Below are 19,922 nucleotides of genomic sequence, written 5' to 3'. Positions count from 1 at the left end.
CTTCACACTGTGTCGGACCTCTTCATCTGCTGTTGGGTCCTCTGCGACGTGTTTCTGTAGTGCAAATGTAGCACAGCACGGGCTGCATGTGGTTCCGAAGGGGAGTACTTCCCACTGGTAGATGGCTGGGTTCTCATCTCCGATCCTCTCTCTCCATAGGAACCGCAGCAGGGGCTTGTCCTCCTCCACTAGTCTCACCTGCAGGAACATCCCTTTGATATCCCCGCTGATAGCCACCTTGTCCTGGTGGAAGCGCAGTAGCACGCCTAGTAGGGAGGGGCCGAGTGTGGGGCCGGGCAAGAGCTCTTTATTCAGATTTTGGGATCCGATCTGGTAGCTGCAGTTAAACACAATGCGATCCTTGCCGTTGTGATGGACCTTGTGATGCGGCACGTACCATGATTCGGTCGTCTGATCGGCCTCTTTAATGTCAATCTTTGTGACGTGTCCCGCTGTGATTAGCTTCTCAATCTCAGCGCGGTACACACTCTCTTGAGCGGGGTCTTTGGCTAGGCGCCGCTCTGTGTTCAATAGATAGCGCTCCGTGGCGTCTTTCTTTGCGTGAAAGGTGGGCATTCCCTCTCGCCTCAGGAGTGGAGTTGCGTATCTCATCACTCCGCCGACTGTGACTCTCTTTGTCCCTTGCTCGAGTAGGTTGATGGCGTAAATGTCTTCTTTAGAACGAATATCTTTCTTTTCGTTCTTAAAGGGCATTGTCTCTAGTGTCCATAGCCTCTCGACATGCTGCAGGAGAGTGGTGTCTTCTTCTGTCGTTCTGGAGTGGAGGCAGCTGGTGGCTGCTGTTCGGTTGAGAGATTTAGCGAGGGGGCCTTGTAGGGTCCACCCTAGGCGGGTCTCGACTGCTGCAGGACAGCCTCTCCAAAATCCTCTCGACATTAGAGTTGCCGTATAGCTCATGCATGCCCTTTTCCCGTTGCGCTCCCAGCATCCCTAACAGGGACTGCACTTTGATTGACAGGTCGTCTAATGAGCGATTGTCTGTTGCTGGGGGTAGGCGATCAATATGCCTTATCTCTTGGATTACGTAATCCCATATACGTCCATATCTCTGGTCCAGCGCCGCTAGGGCCGCTGTGTATGGTGTCGTAGAGGTGGCATAGGCTAGCGCTATATTGTGCGCTCGCGGTACTTTCAGGTGCTTCAGTAATATTGCATATTTGTGGCGTTCATCAGCGACATCCACCATCATTGTCTCTAAGCACATCCGGAGCTCCGTGTACTGTGCTCGATTCTCATAGGTGAAGTCTGGAAACGACGGCGTGGCAATGTATGACGCCGTGGATGGCTGATACATCGGCGAGCGTTGGGGGAGAGACCTCCTAGGCGAGTCCCCTCTTGCGCCTCTCTGTGGGCTGGTACCGACAGGGTACCATGGCCCGCTGGTCCAGGTGCTATTCCTCGGGGCTGGTCGTGCGTCGTGCTCACCCGTGAATAGAGTCGGGGGTCTGTAGCGCAGCGCCGCGGGGGTATAGCCTGGGCTGTACTGGACCTCCTGGTCCGGTGGAGTACTGTGCTGTCGTCGGGCTTGGTTCTCCTCCTCTCCCTCTTCTTCCTCTATCAGGTCTTCCAGATCCTGTAGTCGTTGATTTAGCTTCTCCGCAGTGTATGCCGCTCCTTCCTTGTAGCTGGGTCTCGCTTGGACCGGTCTGGGAAGGGGGTCTGCGGGGGGTATAGGCTTGGTCTGTTGGTCAAGTTCAGGGTCGCTTGCTCGGTTAGGAGACGCTGCCCTTGACTGTTGTCTCGACGAGTTCCTTGAACCCCTGGCGGAGGGAGAGGGTGTTGCCTTGCGGATCAGCTGCTCCATTAGCTGCGCTTGTAAGTTGTCGCGCTCGACTTCGCGCTTGGTGAGATCTGCTTCTCTTTGGGCACCGGCAGCGGCGCGCTGGGCGTCGGCCCGGTCTCTTGCCATATTCTCTTCCGTCTGAAGGCGTCTTATCTCCAGGCGTGTGCGCTCTTCTTCGCTCCGTTGCTGCGCTTGGAGTTGTTTGCGCTCGCTAAGCGTCTGTGCTTGGAGACGATCGCGTTCACCCTGAAGTCGATCGCGTTCGGTAGAGGCTGTCAGGCTGACGAGGAACGCCTGTTGTAGCATCCTCTCCGCTTCGCTGGGGGAAGGCGGTTGTGGAGGTGAGCCGCTCCTGGGTGAGCCGCTCCTGGGTGTACTCGTTGGGGAGTCCTGGAGCTCTATTTCCTCGGCGCTCTCCTCCTCTTCTTCCGTGCAGAGTTCTCTCTCTGTAGGGTTGTCTTCCTCCCGGGGCTGGTCGGGGACTACTTCTTCGGTATTGGCGGGGGGTAAAGGCATGTCAGCTCCCTCCTGGTCCCCACCGTGAGCTTGGTCAGTTACATTAGAACCTACTAGGGCCTCTGTGGTCGGGGAAACCTGGTCGTTAAGGTCAGACATAATTTTACTTTCTACTTTTACCGCGTTTACCGTTTGTCGAAGGCTAGGTAGTTGACTGACAGCGTAATCCTCTAAGTACTGAGGTGGCTGTCGTCTGCGCTGCGGGCGTTCTACGTTAGGAGGACCGTTTCGTGGAGTGTTCATCATAGGCCATTTTAATATTAATAACACTATATTAATATTACACTAGTTACCCTCCGGCTCGAAGGACCAATTGTAACTGAGGGGTACAATTCCCTGACTGTATTGTTAAGTATGGTATTATTAAACCACTACCTCTTGTACTTTAACTTCTGGCCATCCAGTACATGATATAGATATGATGAACACTTTCCCACCTGATGAAACGAAGTCCACACAAATGTACAAATCGAATATTTAATATAGCAAAAGGTATATACAACGTTCACTTGTTTACACTTATGATTTGAAATGCACTTGTATGGCAAATGAGTATTCGTAGGTAAATCAACATTGAATGTCCAATCTCTGGTTACGCAGGGAGTAAGTATACAACCTGGTTCTTTAGGAAACTATAGCGATGGTACTTAAATGATTATAGCTGGATACACTAAGGGGGGGGGTGTCCCGCTGGTTGTAAGACAGTAGGAGGGGGGGGTCCCGCTGGCGGTATCCCATCTGGCCGACGATTTCTTGGGAGAATTCAAAGTCTTGAACACGGTGCCCACAGAACCTCGGTCCGCAGACGAATACAGCTGGACCCTCTGGTGGACGGTAGCTGCCGGTCCACAACGGAGAGACGTGAGGCGACCTCACTGGTGTAGAGCGCCGTCTCACCTGGAGTCCTCTCCGGGGGGTAGTTCCAACACTCCGCAGTGTTGGCCGTTATCCATGGAATAATCAAAGCACCCAAAGCATAATCCAAGCCGTGGAAGGCTCGCCGTCGTCCGGGTAGAGTAATCCAATGTACAGGTCCAGTCGCCCTGGCCCGGAGCTCCTCGGATGCAAGCACCACTAGTGGTATGCCCAGCCTGGTTAAGACTCCAGATAACGTCAGGAACGATGGGGGTACTGATAACTTTATAACTCTAACCGAACGATGCACCATACATAAATAGACTATTATTAGCTTAATAGAATACGTCCAACTCGACGGTATAGTGCCAAACTATGACAATTCAACTATTAATCCACACGATATCTCAATGCCTATTCTGAGGCCAAGTAGGCCTTACTGCACCACACGTGCGTCGTGGGTGAGGCTTCGCGTCTGTTACTCGGTTGGAGGGTAAAGAACTAATGGACTAAAAAAAGGTTCTACTTTACTTGCGCCATATATATATGCGCTGTGAACAAATAGTACCATTCGTATTTCGCCAGACGTATTCCTACGCGGAACCGGGCTTGCCACGACATGTTGGGCGGCACGATTGAACTTGAACCTAGGGGTATGGCTGCTGGCGCCAGGTTCTCGTCCAATGGTAGAATGAAACTATTATGGGCTGTTTAGTAGACTAAAGGGATATTCAGTGCATATTGTACAAGGAATATACAGGGGATATCAAACGATATACAAATACTATTTAAATATATATATATAATAAATATATATATTCGGTTTAATCTGATCCTTCACAACACTTATCTTGTCTAGCACAGTCTTTGGAGCGTAACAGTAAAAAGCATTTTGTATAAAAGTATTCTGTACTTCTGTATGACAACTATTAAAGAAACTTGAAACTGTTTTGAAACCACTGTTGTGAAACAAATTACATTGAAAATATTTAAGTGATGTGTACTTTTTCCCCTTCTCAAAATAAAGAACCTCAAGTAAACACAAGTTGTCTGATTATTTTAAGTTTGCTTTTGTGTTTGTGTGTAAAACAATTTCTTTAATTGAATTAACTTAATTTGTTAATTTAGTTTGTATTTACTTTTCTAGTTTAAGTTGATTCAATTAAAGAAATTGTATCAATACATTTAAAACATTTTTAGTTTTTCAACCATATCTGTTGACAATATAGGCAACATCCTGCTACCTTTTTCAGCTTCTCTATTTCAAGACAAAAAAAAAAAAAAATCTGTGCCAAAAAAAACTGTGCATGCGCGCGCGGAGCGTTTGGCCTACTGTCAATTTACCGCTGCACCACTGATTGTCTGTCCTCTCCGCCGGTAGGTGTTCTCCAGGGGCAGCTGGCTGGTGGCCCTGAGCGCCGGCATGATCAGCAGCGTGGTGGTGGTGTTGGCCATGACGCCCTTCGACGTGGTCAGCACGCGACTCTACAACCAGCCTGTGGACAGTGTGGGCAAGGTGAGGAAGCAGGTTGATATACGTTTAGGTCAGGGGTCAGCGACCTTTACTATCAAAAGAGCCATTTTCCCCCCCTCCCACAAAATAAAATTCCTCTGGAGCCGCAAAACCAATTGACCCTTAAAATGACGATAACGGTGTAAAACATTTTATAGTTGTCCCCAAGCATACCCCACATTTAGCATAAAACGCCTGACAATTGCATACCCAAAGTAATTTGCGATTTATTATACCACTTTATACTTATAGCACACAGTTTGTTGCATTAATGGAATTATAAAGCAACAAAAAGAAAATGTTTGACTTTTTATTCCTGTTTTTACCTGTTATAACAAAGGAAAACCTCAAACTCTTATGAAGAGGAGAAAAAAAGACCGGCTGTGTAGACCTATTTTTAAATAAAACACAGAAGAGGAGACAAAACACTGGTGTCTGTAGACCGACTTTGAAATAAAACCCTGAACTATTCAGGTATATTAGAGTCTTTCCCTTATTTGTGGAACATTTATAAAATAAAAAGTAGTCCACTTTGAAAAAAGACTACCATGTGTAGACCTACTTTGAAATAAAACCCTGAACTATGCAGCTCTATTTGAGTCCTTCCCTTATTTGTGGAAAATCTATAAAATAAAAAGAATTTTTGTTGTTGTTTGCTAATTTCTCACCACATATCAGGCATACAGGTAAGCCTGCATCGTTAGCCGCCGAAGCAAATTAATCTGTCCATGCTGAATTAAACCCTCAGCCTTTCCTTTTTTTGGATTTATCCATGGTTAGCTTACTGGGGGGTCGGAAACTCAAGATTAGCCACTTGCAGACGGCAGGGCGCGGGGTGTGACGTACTGTATATTTTAGTTGATGAAATATTTTAGTTGACTAAATATTTTAGTTGATGAAAATATGTTTTCATTTCAGTGTCACAGTATGACATATTCTTTTCACATATACATATTAGGTGTAGAGATGCAGTACATTAGGTGTAGAGACATGGTACATTAGGTGTAGAGATGCAGTACATTAGGTGTAGAGATGCAGTACATTAGGTGTAGAGACATGGTACATTAGGTGTAGAGATGCAGTACATTAGGTGTAGAGATGCAGTACATTAGGTGTAGAGACATGGTACATTAGGTGTAGAGATGCAGTACATTAGGTGTAGAGATGCAGTACATTAGGTGTAGAGATGCAGTACATTATGTGTAGAGATGCAGTACATTAGGTGTAGAGATGCAGTACATTAGGTGTAGAGATGCAGTACATTAGGTGTAGAGATGCAGTACATTAGGTGTAGAGATGCAGTACATTAGGTGTAGAGATGCAGTACATTAGGTGTAGAGATGCAGTACATTAGGTGTAGAGATGCAGTACATTAGGTGTAGAGATGCAGTACATTATGTGTAGAGATGCAGTACATTAGGTGTAGAGATGCAGTACATTAGGTGTAGAGATGCAGTACATTAGGTGTAGGGACGCAGTGCATTAACACTTTGGACGCCAGACCCGATGATGGTCGGGTTAACTTGCCGACGCTTGGGCGCCAAACCCGAGTCAGGTTTTCATCGTTATTTCTTTTATTCGATATTTCCATTAATTACAGGCACACGGACATCTGGGTTAACATGGGGAATCATCCTGAGAATGTCCAAGTGCAATACCGGCCGCATCCACCCAGGTGGCAGTATCGAGCACCCTTTGAAACATTATATCTTGGCCTGTGGGTCGATCAAAGGTCTCCGGTCGGATTTCTATTGGTCGGGCAAGGGGGCGGTTATAACGGCAATCGACACCAATACTGGGACTCGCGATCAGATAATTGGAATATTCTTTTTGGGGTACATCCTAGTGAAGGTAAGGCCTATATGGTATCAATCCTGCTGTGATCCAACCATGATTTCACTTCGATCACAATATATGTGTGTATTTTACTCCACAACGTGTGCCGTTGGTGACGATCAAAGCATCAAAAAACGACCCCCCCCCCCCCCCCCCACCCTTTCATGCATTCATGATGAAACATAATACCGATAATATAGATGTGATTTCAAAATAGTAGCGTGTACAGGCGAGAAATGGCAACGTTTTTAGTGAATTGCACGTATTGCTGCATAGCGTTGTTTTCTGGGATTAGACAGGATTACTCTAAAACTATAGTCATATATTCACCACGGTATAAAACGGGAATGTATGGATGAAAAAAATTATTTCTTTAACACATATTGAACGATAGATAGTCAATGTCAAATGGGCCATAGTATTGTATCCATAGCTATAATATAGAATATAGTTATAGCCCTGCGAACACCGCCACGTATTCCTATATTTTAGAGCGTCGGTCTTTTACAACACATCACGCATATCGCTGTGGCGTCCAAAGTGTTAAGTGTAGGGGTGTAGGGACGCAGTACATTAGGTGAAGGGACGCAGTACACTCAACCCAGAGTATTGCCCATCCCTACTATTTGCTGTATTTTGTGTTTTAATTACATTGGTAATGTTTGTAAACTCTGGAGAAAATAAACAGATCAACAGTATGTTTTGATTTGCAATGGATTACGAAATTGTTTATTTTCCATAAACAGATTCCACAACATTGATATGATAAAAGAAAATCCTGATAAAACATGATCTCCTCTTCCTCCAGGGTGAACTCTATCGAGGATTTGGTGACTGCTTCTCAAAGACACTGAAGAAGGAGGGTGTGACTGGACTCTACAAAGGACTGGGAGCCTCATATTTCCGTCTAGGGCCACACACTATCCTGTCCTTGCTCTTCTGGGATGAACTGCGCAAACTTTACCAGAATCACAGATAGCGCCATGCAGAATTGTGTGTGAAAGTGGGTACCTCAAAACCTGTAGTTCACAGTTAATCTAATGACTTTAATTCTGAGAGGTCGAGGGAGATATTTCTCCTCGTGGGAAAGACGTTTGTTCCTCACTCCGACTAGAACTCCTCACCTCAGTGGGAAATGGATATGAGGTAACTGCTGTGAGTAAATGTAGTAACATAGTAACCAACATAGGTGGTGGGTAATGAAGGCTAGGGTAGGCTAAGCCTACCCAAATGTAATGCTGGGAATTTAGAAAATTATATATAATATATGTGCGCAGCATTATATAGGCTACTATATTGTGTATGTGTTGTCGCTGCAGCCCCCTGGTGACAATCTGGTGATTATGGGTAGGCCTCAGGTTAAATCATTTAGCCAATCATATCCCGCGGCAAAGCATAATTAATTTTTTGTAAACATCTACATTCCGAATTTCCGCCCGCCAATCGCTTTGTAGCGAACACCAGCGCGCTATTTTGAGTCAAATTTCAAAAAGCTAAATGGATACACAGTCTTTTTCCAAGGCAACATATAAACAAAGTAATTCAGAAGCTGCCAGCAGCAGCACCAGCTATATCGCACACCTGCAGCCACAGCGAACCCTTGCAGCCACAGCGAACCCTGCCCGGGCTGCCCCTGGGCAGATCACCTGAGGCTATTGTATGTTGCTTTATCTTGGCAAACAAGGGCTTGCTCTACAAGGGCATGATGAGAGTCAGAGTTAATCAAATCGTGGAAACCTTTTAGAGCTACTATATGTACATTGTTTTCAAAGCATGATGAGATCCAAATTACGAAAAACGTTTCCTTCATTGCCCGTCGGCACCGCAACTTGTGAACGGTCTTTCTCAGCAATGAGGCGCATCCGAAACTGGCTAAGAACAACAATGCGCCAGGAAAGACAGTCAACTCTGAGTCTGCTTCACATTGAAAGTGATCTCACAGACAAACTTAAAGCAGAAAAGATAATTGATGCCAAGACGAAGACGTTTGCAGACGACACAGCACTCTGCTTTGTCTTCAGCCGGCCTCTAGCCGCTAACTGAGCCATCTCTAGCCGCTAGCTGAGCCACCTCTAGCCGTTAACTGAGCCACCTCTAGCCGCTAACTGAGCCACCTCTAGCCGCTAGCTGAGCCACCTCTAGCCGCTAGCTGAGCCACCTCTAGCCGTTAACTGAGCCACCTCTAGCCGCTAACTGAGCCACCTCTAGCCGCTAGCTGAGCCACCTCTAGCCGCTAGCTGAGCCACCTCTAGCCGCTAACTGAGCCACCTCTAGCCGCTAACTGAGCCACCTCTAGCCGCTAGCTGAGCCACCTCTAGCCGCTAGCTGAGCCACCTCTAGCCGCTAGCTGAGCCACCTCTAGCCGCTAGCTGAGCCACCTCTAGCCGCTAGCTGAGCCACCTCTAGCCGCTAGCTGAGCCACCTCTAGCCGCTAACTGAGCCACCTCTAGCCGCTAGCTGAGCCACCTCTAGCAGCTAACTGAGCCACCTCTAGCCGCTAGTTGAGCCACCTCTAGCCGCTAACTGAGCCACCTCTAGCTGCTAACTGAGCCACCTCTAGCCACTAGCTGAGCCACCTCTAGCCGCTAGTTGAGCCACCTCTAGCAGCTAACTGAGCCACCTCTAGCCGCTAGCTGAGCCACCTCTAGCCGCTAGTTGAGCCACCTCTAGCTGCTAACTGAGCCACCTCTAGCCGCTAGCTGAGCCACCTCTAGCCGCTAGCTGAGCCACCTCTAGCCGCTAAATGAGCCACCTCTAGCAGCTAACTGAGCCACCTCAGTGAGTCAGATATTTGTTTCCACTTTCGGGCCACTTCTGCGTTAGTTTTCAGCGTGCTGCCGCCTTAATACGCCTACTCACTAGTTCGGCCTGCACCAATGACGAGACGGAACACATCAATTAAAAGTTATTTATTGATGAGTTTGCGAACGAATCGGAAAATAGACTATAAGAGGGATCGATACTAGGGCTGTCAAAGTTAGCGTGTTAATAGCGTGTTATATCAAATGCGTATCAACGACAGAAATATTTTTTGCGCGAAATGCACATAAAATTCTTTCTTTTCTTTTTGTAAAACAAACATTAAGTCAAACCAGTTCAGATATCAAGAAGACAGGGCAGCTCACTTCTTCTGAACAATAAGCCCAGAAAATAACCTCTCACATGGTACTGTGTGAGAGGGGGAGAGAGAGAATACAGTTTTACTGTACAAAAGTACATTAGTCTGTAAAAGAGATTAACATTTGACCGTTCTGATTCCACATAGTAGAAGGGGATTTCTTTGTGTGACCCTATATTTTTCCCCCATGTGAGGTTGGACACAATTACATTGTGTGATTTTCTTTAGAAGTGCGAGGGATCCAGGGAATGATCTTTGAGTAAAATGTAGCTTACCAATGTACCTGTTGTACAATGTGTCTGTTACATTGAGGTCCATAGTTTGCTTTTAATGCTTAAAAATAACAGGGGATGTTTTAGTGAACCTTTATGAGAGTAGAGTCGGACACTACATTGTGTGAGTACACTGAGTATTACTGAGTAATGTTACATTTAGCCGGCAGGTAACCTAGGGGCCAGAGTAATGAGCATGTCATTGGTGCAGTCCTCCTCCCGAAATTAATTTAATAATACCAATTAAGTGACATTCCAAAAGGGTAGTCATTCACTGATTATTTCATTGACTAACTGACTGGAGAAATTAACCATGCGAGGACAAAACATTTTATTGGCACTGGCACTTCTGTTGACATAAACACTCCACGTAACCCACGCTAACAGATGTAGCTGTGAAGACCGATGTTGATCACATGAGTTACTGTAACGTATCCAATGTGAAATCCTCGGCAGCTTGCCTTACTGTAAGATCAGTATTAGAATGTATATGTAACTTGATTAAAAGGTCCCATATTTTGCACTCTTTCCACAATTTCCTTGAGTCTGTGGAACATGTTTGGTATATTTGGTAGGAAACTAGTCTCCATCTGATTTTAATTCAAATCAATTCATTATTTTCCAGCACCTCTTTCTTCCCTTGTATTGAATAGCTTGTTTTTGGGTGGGTGTAGCCACACCCACACATTTAAATATAGTATTCCCTTCCCCGATTGGTTACCCCATACCCAAAAGTAAAAATAAATAAATAATAACAAACTGGGCAGTAGACAGTGTTCCTTACCCCAAAGGGACAGTTAATTCATTAATTAAAGCTAATGGTTTGTGTCCTGGGTGTGACATCACAAAGGAGGCTCCCCCCCCCCCCCCCCCCAGAGAGTAAACAATTTCAGACAGCAAAAGCCACACCAAGACTTTTTTCACAACATGGAATCTGGTCTTTTCCACTTTCATATGTGGTCCTAAATCAGATACAGGTCTGATTTATTTTGCAATGTGACCTCAGTCTGAACAGTATAATGCGACCTCAGTCTGAACAGTCATGTGACCTCAGTCTGAACAGTCATGCGACCTCAGTCTGAACAGTCATGCGACCTCAGTCTGAACAGTCATGCGACCTCAGTCTGAACAGTCATGTGACCTCAGTCTGAACAGTCATGTGACCTCAGTCTGAACAGTCATGTGACCTCAGTCTGAACAGTCATGTGACCTCAGTCTGAACAGTCATGTGACCTCAGTCTGAACAGTATAATGTGACCTCAGTCTGAACAGTCATGCGACCTCAGTCTGAACAGTATAATGTGCCAAACCAAAAAAATCTAATTGAGCAATAAATCAGAATTGAGCACTAAGGCTTGCAGTATGAAAGCATCCCAAGAGTAATAATAATAATAATAAATTTATTTTATATAGCTCTTTACATAAGGTATCTCAAAGCACTTTACAGACATTGCATTACAGTACATGGACAAACACAGTACATGGACACACACAGTACATGGACTTTCACAATGACAACATGGAGGGGATACTACAGAGAAAGGGAGACAGCTTAGAGACAAGACAGAGAGACAATTTAATAAATAATAATAATTAAAAAAAAGAATAATACTAATATATAGGTGTGTAGAGATGTGAAAATGTAAGTGATGCAGGGGTTGGGGGGTCAGGAGTGAGGGTATGCAAGGTTGAACAGGTGGGTTTTGAGGTGTGACTTAAATGTGTCTACGGATGGAGCTTCTTTGATGCGTGATGGGAGTCGGGGAGCAGAGGAGGAGAATGGACTTTTTCTGTGGACTTAAGGCGGTAGTGTGGTGTGCTCAGAAGGGCTAAGTTGGATGAGCGGAGGGAGTGTAGTGTTGAAGGAGGTTGTAGATGTAAGCAGGTGCTAGGGAGTGGAGGGCTTTGTAAGTGAGGAGACGGATCTTAAAGTCAATCCTATACTTAACAAGGAGCCAGTGAAGTGAGGAGAGGACCGGTGTGAGTTGGGGCAGCGGGTGATGATGCGGGCTGAGGTGTTCTGAACTAGTTGAAGTTTATGGAGGGATTTAGATGTTGAGCCAATGAGCAATGCATTACAGTAATCTAGACGGGAGAAAATGAGGGCAGGAGGAACCAGCTTTTCGGTGTCGGAGGGGGACAGTAGTGGTCTAATGCGGGAAATGTTCCTGAGGTGAAAGTAGCATGTCTTGGTGATGTTATTGATGTGTGATTCGAATGATAGTTTGGGGTCAAATAGAACACCCACGTTTTTCACTGGGGGGGAGGGGAGGATAGAGTGGTTGTTGATGGATATGGAGCAGTCAGGGGTTTTACGGAGAAGGTGAGGTGGACCTATTCGAGTACTATTAGTACTGTTGAGTTGGAGAAGGTTGTAATTCATCCAGATTTTTATTTCAGAGAGGCAGCAGTGGTGTCAGGAGGAGAGTGGATGTATAACTGTGTGTCATCGGCATAGCAGTGATATTGGAGACCATGTGTTCTGAAAGAGTAGGCAAAACCCACACCAAGACTAGGCAAAACCCACACCAAGACTAGGCAAAACCCACACCAAGACTAGGCAAAACCCACACCAAGACTAGGCAAAATCCACACCAAGACTAGGCAAAACCCACACCAAGACTAGGCAAAACCCACACCAAGACTAGGCAAAACCCACACCAAGACTAGGCAAAACCCACACCAAGTCTAGGCAAAATCCATCTTCCATGATATGGGACCTTTAAATGTCACTTATTCTATCTCATGTATTGGTTTGGGTACATTTTATTTGAGATATACAGCCAAAATGTATTTTTTCTGATTTCAGTTTTTATCTGGCATTATGTACTATTTATTTTAGCATAGTGTTTACTTACTTTTGTTTGCCATGGCTATAGACCAGTGACACATGATGTATTTAAATAGTGGTTTTAGATTTGAAGGCTAAACATAAAGATTTCTCACATTGTTTCTACAATGAATGATGAACCTATTGTGTGCAATGAGCCGAGGACGGCGTAGTGAGACCAGAGAGACAAGAGGAAACTGGTTTGGTTTTAGTTGTTGTTTTAAGCTGAAGGCCATTTGCTCACGTTAAACATGTGGTTATTGGTTCACAATTCAGGTGCCAAAATAAAAAGAACATCATGGGAAAACCAAGGACATGCGAGTGTCTTTTATTAAATGCCATGATCCCCATGGCAACAGCACCACCAATAGCATTTAAAGGGGCAGTGCATGAGTTTGAATGTGGCCACCAGTGATGTCATCAAGGACATTGAATCCTTAGTTAATCACAGCTCCATGAAATTATGTAGATGTAAAAAATAATTAAAGCAATACCTTGTCTTATAGGGACCGATACCTTATCATTTCGATTGAGCTGTAATCAACAACACAATGATTCAATATCCCACGATGACATCACTGGTGACCAAATGCGTCCACATTTTTATAGGATTCTATCACATTTTCATAATAGCGAATATAATTTACCCTGCGCCGTTTTCATTGAGGTTTCTTACAAATTAACGATGTTTTATTTGTCCTTTATATGCGGATAACATTCAAATCTTAAATTGTACCATTATGTTCCTGTTTAGACAACAAACATAATGCTAATGATGCACTTTTGTTAAGATAATTAGTTTACCATTCGCGGTCACTGAGGTCGCATTAATAGTTTACCGCTGTTCAGAACGCGTCAAAGAATAGACGCGTCCCAGTGACCTGTGACCTGTGCTAAAGGTCTTGGGAAATGTATTCATGTTGTAGTTTTCAACATTTTCACCTTTTAATTTTAAACCAATGCTGCCATCTACTGACAACAGAAAGTGTTGCGTATCGTCAACTTGAGAGGCTACCCCCGCACTTCCGTAAACACCATCGCCCAAACACATTCTAGAGATTCCCACTTTTTACTGGGAATGGGGCATGACCGAATTTGGTCCCAGACGATAAGAGTGACTGAGATTGGTCTACGTTCCGTTACTCTCCCGTCAATGGACGTGTTTAGAGTTTTTGGATGTGTGTGAGATTATTGGGGTATATTCTATTATACGATAAAATATTCCTTTATTGATCCCCTTGATGTATATTCTATTTATAAGATCAAATATTCCTTTATTGATCCCCTTTGTGTATATTCTATGATAAGATCAAATATTCCTTTGGTGTATATTCCTTGGTGTATATTCTATTATAAGAGAAAATATTCCTTTATTGATCCCCTTGGTGTATATTCTATGATAAGATCAAATATTCCTTTATTGATCCCCTCGGTGTATATTCTATTTTGTTGGGGGTATATTTAGTCTGTTTTTGTGGTCTGGGTGCCCAGTGAGGTGGTCTCTGTGTCTCATGTGGGGACAACATATAGAAACGGCTTGTATACACCTCGCACAGCAGCTGATCCTGGAGTTCTGCTTTGAACAATAGAAATGTCACGTCGTCTTTGTTCTCTAATGGAGGAACCGGTTACGGTCTGGTCGGTGTGTTGGACCCAGGTGCCGTGCAGAACGGAAACGACGAGAGACAGATGTTGATTTTCTAAATGAGCATTGCTCCTTTAACCTGTTGTGTTCCGCAGGAGCATCATAAAAGGTCTATCGCCATGGCAGCCTATAGCTCAGGGGTCGGGAACCTATGGCTCGCGAGCCATATATGGCTCTTCTGGTGACAGCATATGGCTCCCAGAAATTTTTTAGTTAAAAAAAAAAAAAAATTTATTTTTTTTAATACTTGTGATATTTCTTAATAATACTGTGTCATTTTAAAGTAAACAGAAATTAGTTTTGAAGATACAGCTAATAGTATCTGTAGCTGAAGATATAGCGAGCAGAGCTGGCAAGGGAACACAAGTGGACAGAAATGAAAAATCTTCAACCTGAAGACCAGCTGATTCTTAAAACTTGGAACGAGCTTCCTGTGACATACCACACAATGCAGCGTGAGTATTGCCGTATTGACCATGTTTGGCTCGACATATGCATGTGGGCAGTCATTCTCGCATATGAGGAACATTAAGACCAACCTACGCTCACGTTTAACTGATGGAAGCCTCAACGCCTGCATGAAGCTCAACCTCACCACGTATGAACCAGATTACAAGGCCATCAGCAAAACCATGCAGCACCAGAAGTCGCATTAAAAGTAAGACATATTTAATTTATTATACGTTAAAAATACTATATGGCTCTCAATGAAATATATTTAGAAATATTTGGCTTTTATGGCTCTCCCAGTCAAAAAGGTTCCTGACCCCTGCTATAGCTTAACGCAATGAATGGAAGCGGATTGGTACAAGCGAGTCCAGGAGTTGACCAACTAACACGTCTCCTGGAGTTTTAAGCTAGGCTAGCCTGTACCAATCCGCTTCCATTCATTGCGTTAAGCTATAGGCTGCCATGTCTTTCTACTGAACGCACAGAGAGGAAGCCGGTATCTTATCTTATCTTGTCTGAGCCTGGAGAAGACGGTAAGCAAATTTCCCCCATGGGCCAGAGGCCAAAATTTCACTTGTCGGTGCCACTCACGGTGAATAAACTTACATATCATTTTTTCAAGGATCTAGGTCTGTAGATGATATTTTTTTATGATAGCCCTTCCAGAGTGGTAGCTTAATCTTAATTATCAGGTCATGAAGTATACCTACCCCCTCAGGAAATTGCATTTCAGATGCTGGCGCATATCCTGTTTAGACTCACGTAGAGGACATCTGTCAATGTTTCACAATATTGTGTTTGGTATCATTTTAAAGGGGACTATGTAATCTTTCATTCAAGCTAAGATGTGAATCTTTCTGACCAATATAGAGGTCACTGGAGCTCTTTGAACAGTCAACAACACACATTTTACACGATTTTCGCCTAAATTATATACTATCTTTTAGCCTTGTGTCATCTAGGAGCAATAGGGACACAAAATACAAAATCTACAACACTCTCAGGACCATAAGGATTCAGGAAATGTATAATATGCCTATACTATTTATTGTGAAGGATCAGATTAAACCGAATATATATATTTATTTATGGATATATATTTAATAGTATTTGTATATCGTTTGATATCCCTTGTATATTCCTTGTACATATACACTGAATATCCCTTTAGTCTACTAACAGCCCATAATAGTTTTATTCTCTCATTGGACAAGAACTTGGCGCCATCGGCCAAGCCCCTTGGTTCAAGTTCAATCGTGCCGACGAACATGTCGTTACTAGCCCGGTTCCGCGTAGGAATACGTCTGGCGAAATACGAATGGTACTATTTGTTCACAGCGCATATATATATGGCGCAAGTAAAGTAGAACTTCTTTTTAGTCCCTTAGCCCTTAGTTCTTTACCCTCCAACCTAGTGGCAAGACGTTAAGCCTCACCCACGATACACGTGTGGTGCAGTATGGTCAACTTGGCCTCAGAATGGCATTGAGACATCGTGTGGATTAATAGTTGAATTGTCATAGTTTGGCACTATACCGTCGAGTGGGACGTATTTCTATTAAGTTAATAATAGTCTATTATGTATGGTGCATCGTTCGGTTAGAGTTTTTTTTTTTTTGATCCACTTTTTCTCCCATTTTTCCATATTTTCTCCCATCCCAATTTCGTATCATCCAATTCAACCCTCCCCTGTCACGAACGCTGTTTCTTGCCTCCCACAAGCCGGCTGCAATGTGGACTAAGTCATACATAGCACAAGTCCCCTCCGGTACTTGAGGTAACAGCAGTCACATCTTTTCACCTGCGCAGCTCGATCTCTCAGTGGCGAGGAGTAACGCGTGGGAGGCTCACGCTGCCCCCGACACTTCCTGATTCTACTGCGCAGGCGCACCAACCGACTTGTAGGAGTCGCTTGTTCACAACGTTCGATCCCCACCCTTCAGTTTCCCTCCCCGTAATACGGCCAATGTGTATTACTGCGGACGACCAGCCAAACTGAAAAACAATGTGGAGAGCTGGATTCGAACACGCGAATCCTAGCGTCTCCACACTGGTGGCGAGTGCCTTGCCCACTACACCACCTAGCCGCCCTGGTTAGAGTTATACAGTGAGTAGTACCCCCATCGTTTCCTCGCGTTATCTAGAGTCTTAACCAGGCTGGGCAGACCACGTGTGGTGCTTTCATCCGAGGAGTTCTGGGCTAGGACGAGTGGACCTGCACATTGGATTACCTTACCCGGACGACGGCGAGCCCTACACGGCTTGGATTATCTACTTGCTTTGGGTGCTTTGATTTATGCCATGGATAACAGCCAACACTGGTGAGTGTTGGAACTACCCCCCGAGAGGAGTCCAGGTGAGACGGCGCTCTACCCCGAGTGAGGTCGCCTCACGTCTCTTCGTTGTGGACCGGCAGCTACCGTCTACAAGAGGGCCCAACTGTATTCATCTGTGGACCAAGGTTCTGTGGGCACCGTGTTCAGCACTCTGAATTCTCCCAAGAAATCGTTGGCCAGATGGGATATCGCCGGCGGCTCTCCTAACCCCCCCCCCCCCCCCTACTGACTTACAACCAGCAGGACCCCCCTTTAGTATATCCAGCTATAATCATTAAGTACCATCGCTATAGTTCCCTAAAGAACCAGGTTGTATACTTGCTTCCTGCGTAACCAGAGATTGGACATTCAATGTTGATTTGCCTACGAATACTCATTTGCCTTACAAGTGCATTCAAATCATAAATGTCATTAAGTGAACGTTGTATATACCCTTTGCTATATATTAAATATTCGACTTATACATTTGTGTGGACTTGGTTTCATGGTGGGAAAGTGTTCATCATATCTATATCATGTACTGTGTGGCCAGTAGTTAAAGTACATAAAGCGGTAGTGGTTTAATGATACCATACTTATCAATACAGTCAGGGAATTGTACCCCTCAGTTACACTATTTCTTATCAGGGGTGATTGTGAGCCTTAAATTAGAAGAGCGGTATTAGGCTCCTATTAAAACTATACAGAACAGCCACTAGGATAATGTCACAAAGTGGTCTGTCTTTATCATACATATACAGGAAGGAGCAACAGGGGCACAAAATACAAAATCTACAACACTCTCAGGACCATAAGGATTCAGGAAATGTATAATATGCCTATACTATTTCATTGTTACGGGTCATTGTGAGCCTTAACCTGTCCATGAATGAACTTGCCATCTGACATTACAAAAAATCTAAAAAGATAAATGGTTATGATCAGGGCTGAAGTTGAATTAAAGATTTATGACTGTTTAGACTGCACTACTCTCTGTCACAGTGATCTCCTGGTTGTTCCCCACTTAGGTTATCTAACTATCGCGCCGCCGCAACCAGAAACACTGGCCTGACCTGCTTCTAAGTTCAGTGGCCTGACTGAAAAAAAAATTATTTGCTTTTTTGTAAATGTTTTCAAGTACCACCAGCAGTACCACCAAGTACCACTAGTGGTACGTGTACCACAGTTTGAGAACCACTGCCTTAGAGTCTTCCTGTGCTATCTACTCTCTGGCAATAATGATCCTGATCATGCATCCCAGAGAGTTTTGCAGCTCATACAGTCATTCGGCCATGACATGGTATATGCAGTGACAAGCATCATGCAGTGCTTAGACCTGACAAAGATTGTCTGTGTCTTTGACCAAGCCCTGTATGCAAAGGCTGTTGAGATCACATGGAAACATGCTGGCAAGTTCCAGAATATCATCATCAGACTTGGGGTATTTCACACCATCTGCACACTGCTGGCAATCATAGGAAAGCGTTTCCAAGATGCTGGACTCCAAGACCTGTGCATTCAGTCTGGCATGATCGCAGAAGGCTCCATTGCTGGGGTCATGGGTGGCCGCAAGTACAACAGGGCAGTGCGACTACACAAGCTCTTGTATGAGGCTCTCATGCGACTGACATGGAAGGGTTTCCTCTCTTGGTTGGAAACAACTGAATGAGATGGTTTATTTGGATGAAACACTGAAGGTAATTGACAGCCTTGGGGAAAATGTCTCACAAGCCACTTTGAAGGAAGCCCTCGAGAACAGCTCTTGTGCACGCATCATAGAACTGTTTGAAGTCTACCGCAAGTTCCTCAGAGGTGGGAACAGCAGCCTCTCCAGCTTCTGGGTGTCCTATTTGGACATGGTCGAAATCTTGCTGGGGCTCATCCGAGCATCCCGAGAGGGAGACTGGATGCTACACTTGGCAAGCATTCGAGCAATGATCCCATGGTGCTTTGCCTATGACAGGATGAACTACGCACGCTACCTCCCCTACTACTACGCCCAGATGTCTCAGCTGTACATCACACACCCAGATGTGTACACAGAATTCATGAAAGGAGGTTTCTCTGTCCAACTGGGCCCCACTAATCCCTTTGGCAGGATCCCAGTTGACCAAGCTATAGAAGAAACAGTGAACAAAGACACCCAGACAGCTGGAGGGACGAAGGGATTCAGCTTGAAGTCAGGAGCTGTGGCCAAGTATTACCTAACCGCTGAGTATAGAAGCATGTACCTCAGACAGCTGAGAGACCTGACAGATCAAGGCACGTCCAAACTGTCCCATCCAGATCTACAGCGTCCAAGAATCAAGAGAGATTAAGCCGATGTCCAGTCTCTTCTTGACCTTATGCAGAACAAGTGGTTCAATCCTATGTCCCCTGATGAGAACGATCTGGTTAGCCTGTCCACTGGCTTCATGGCTCCACCTGATGTGACAAGAGATCTCCTGAGAGCTCATGAGATAGGAGAAGAGGCATACCAGGTATTCAAACAAACAAGGTTAGATGAGGACCCACCATCTTTAAAGTTTATGACAAGATGACCAAGCAAAGCCTGAAGACATTCTCCAGTGTCGGCACAAAAAAAGCTAAAGGAAAGAAAGGGCAGGATGTGGTGCTGAGGGCAGACAGAAACCTGTTCAGCCACATGATCCTGTTGGCTGAAAGCAGGAAGATAGACATGAAAGATGTCCTTGCCCACCCACTGGGCCCACTGCCATGGGCACTTGCAAATGCTGATGGGTCTCTACGAAAAACAAACAAGGCTGCAC

General features: G+C 44.8%; 1 protein-coding gene across 1 annotated transcript in view; it reads left to right on the top strand.

Annotated features, from left to right (window-relative positions):
• Positions 1–10,442, top strand: part of slc25a35 (solute carrier family 25 member 35) — a 33,442-nt gene extending 23,000 nt beyond the window's left edge. Inside the window, exons 5-6 of the mRNA XM_084319807.1 lie at positions 4,557–4,691; positions 7,333–10,442. Coding sequence (XP_084175933.1) covers positions 4,557–4,691; positions 7,333–7,503 — 306 coding nt within the window. The 3' untranslated portion in view covers positions 7,504–10,442. The remainder of the gene's footprint in view (positions 1–4,556; positions 4,692–7,332) is intronic.
• The last annotated feature ends 9,480 nt before the right edge of the window (positions 10,443–19,922 follow it).

Source organism: Notolepis coatsorum (assembly GCF_963971535.1).
Source record: "Notolepis coatsorum genome assembly, chromosome: 8".
Classification (NCBI taxonomy): Eukaryota; Metazoa; Chordata; class Actinopteri; order Aulopiformes; family Paralepididae; genus Notolepis; species Notolepis coatsorum.
The sequence above is the reverse complement of the archived record's forward strand: the minus strand, read 5'-3'. Positions and strand labels throughout refer to the sequence as shown.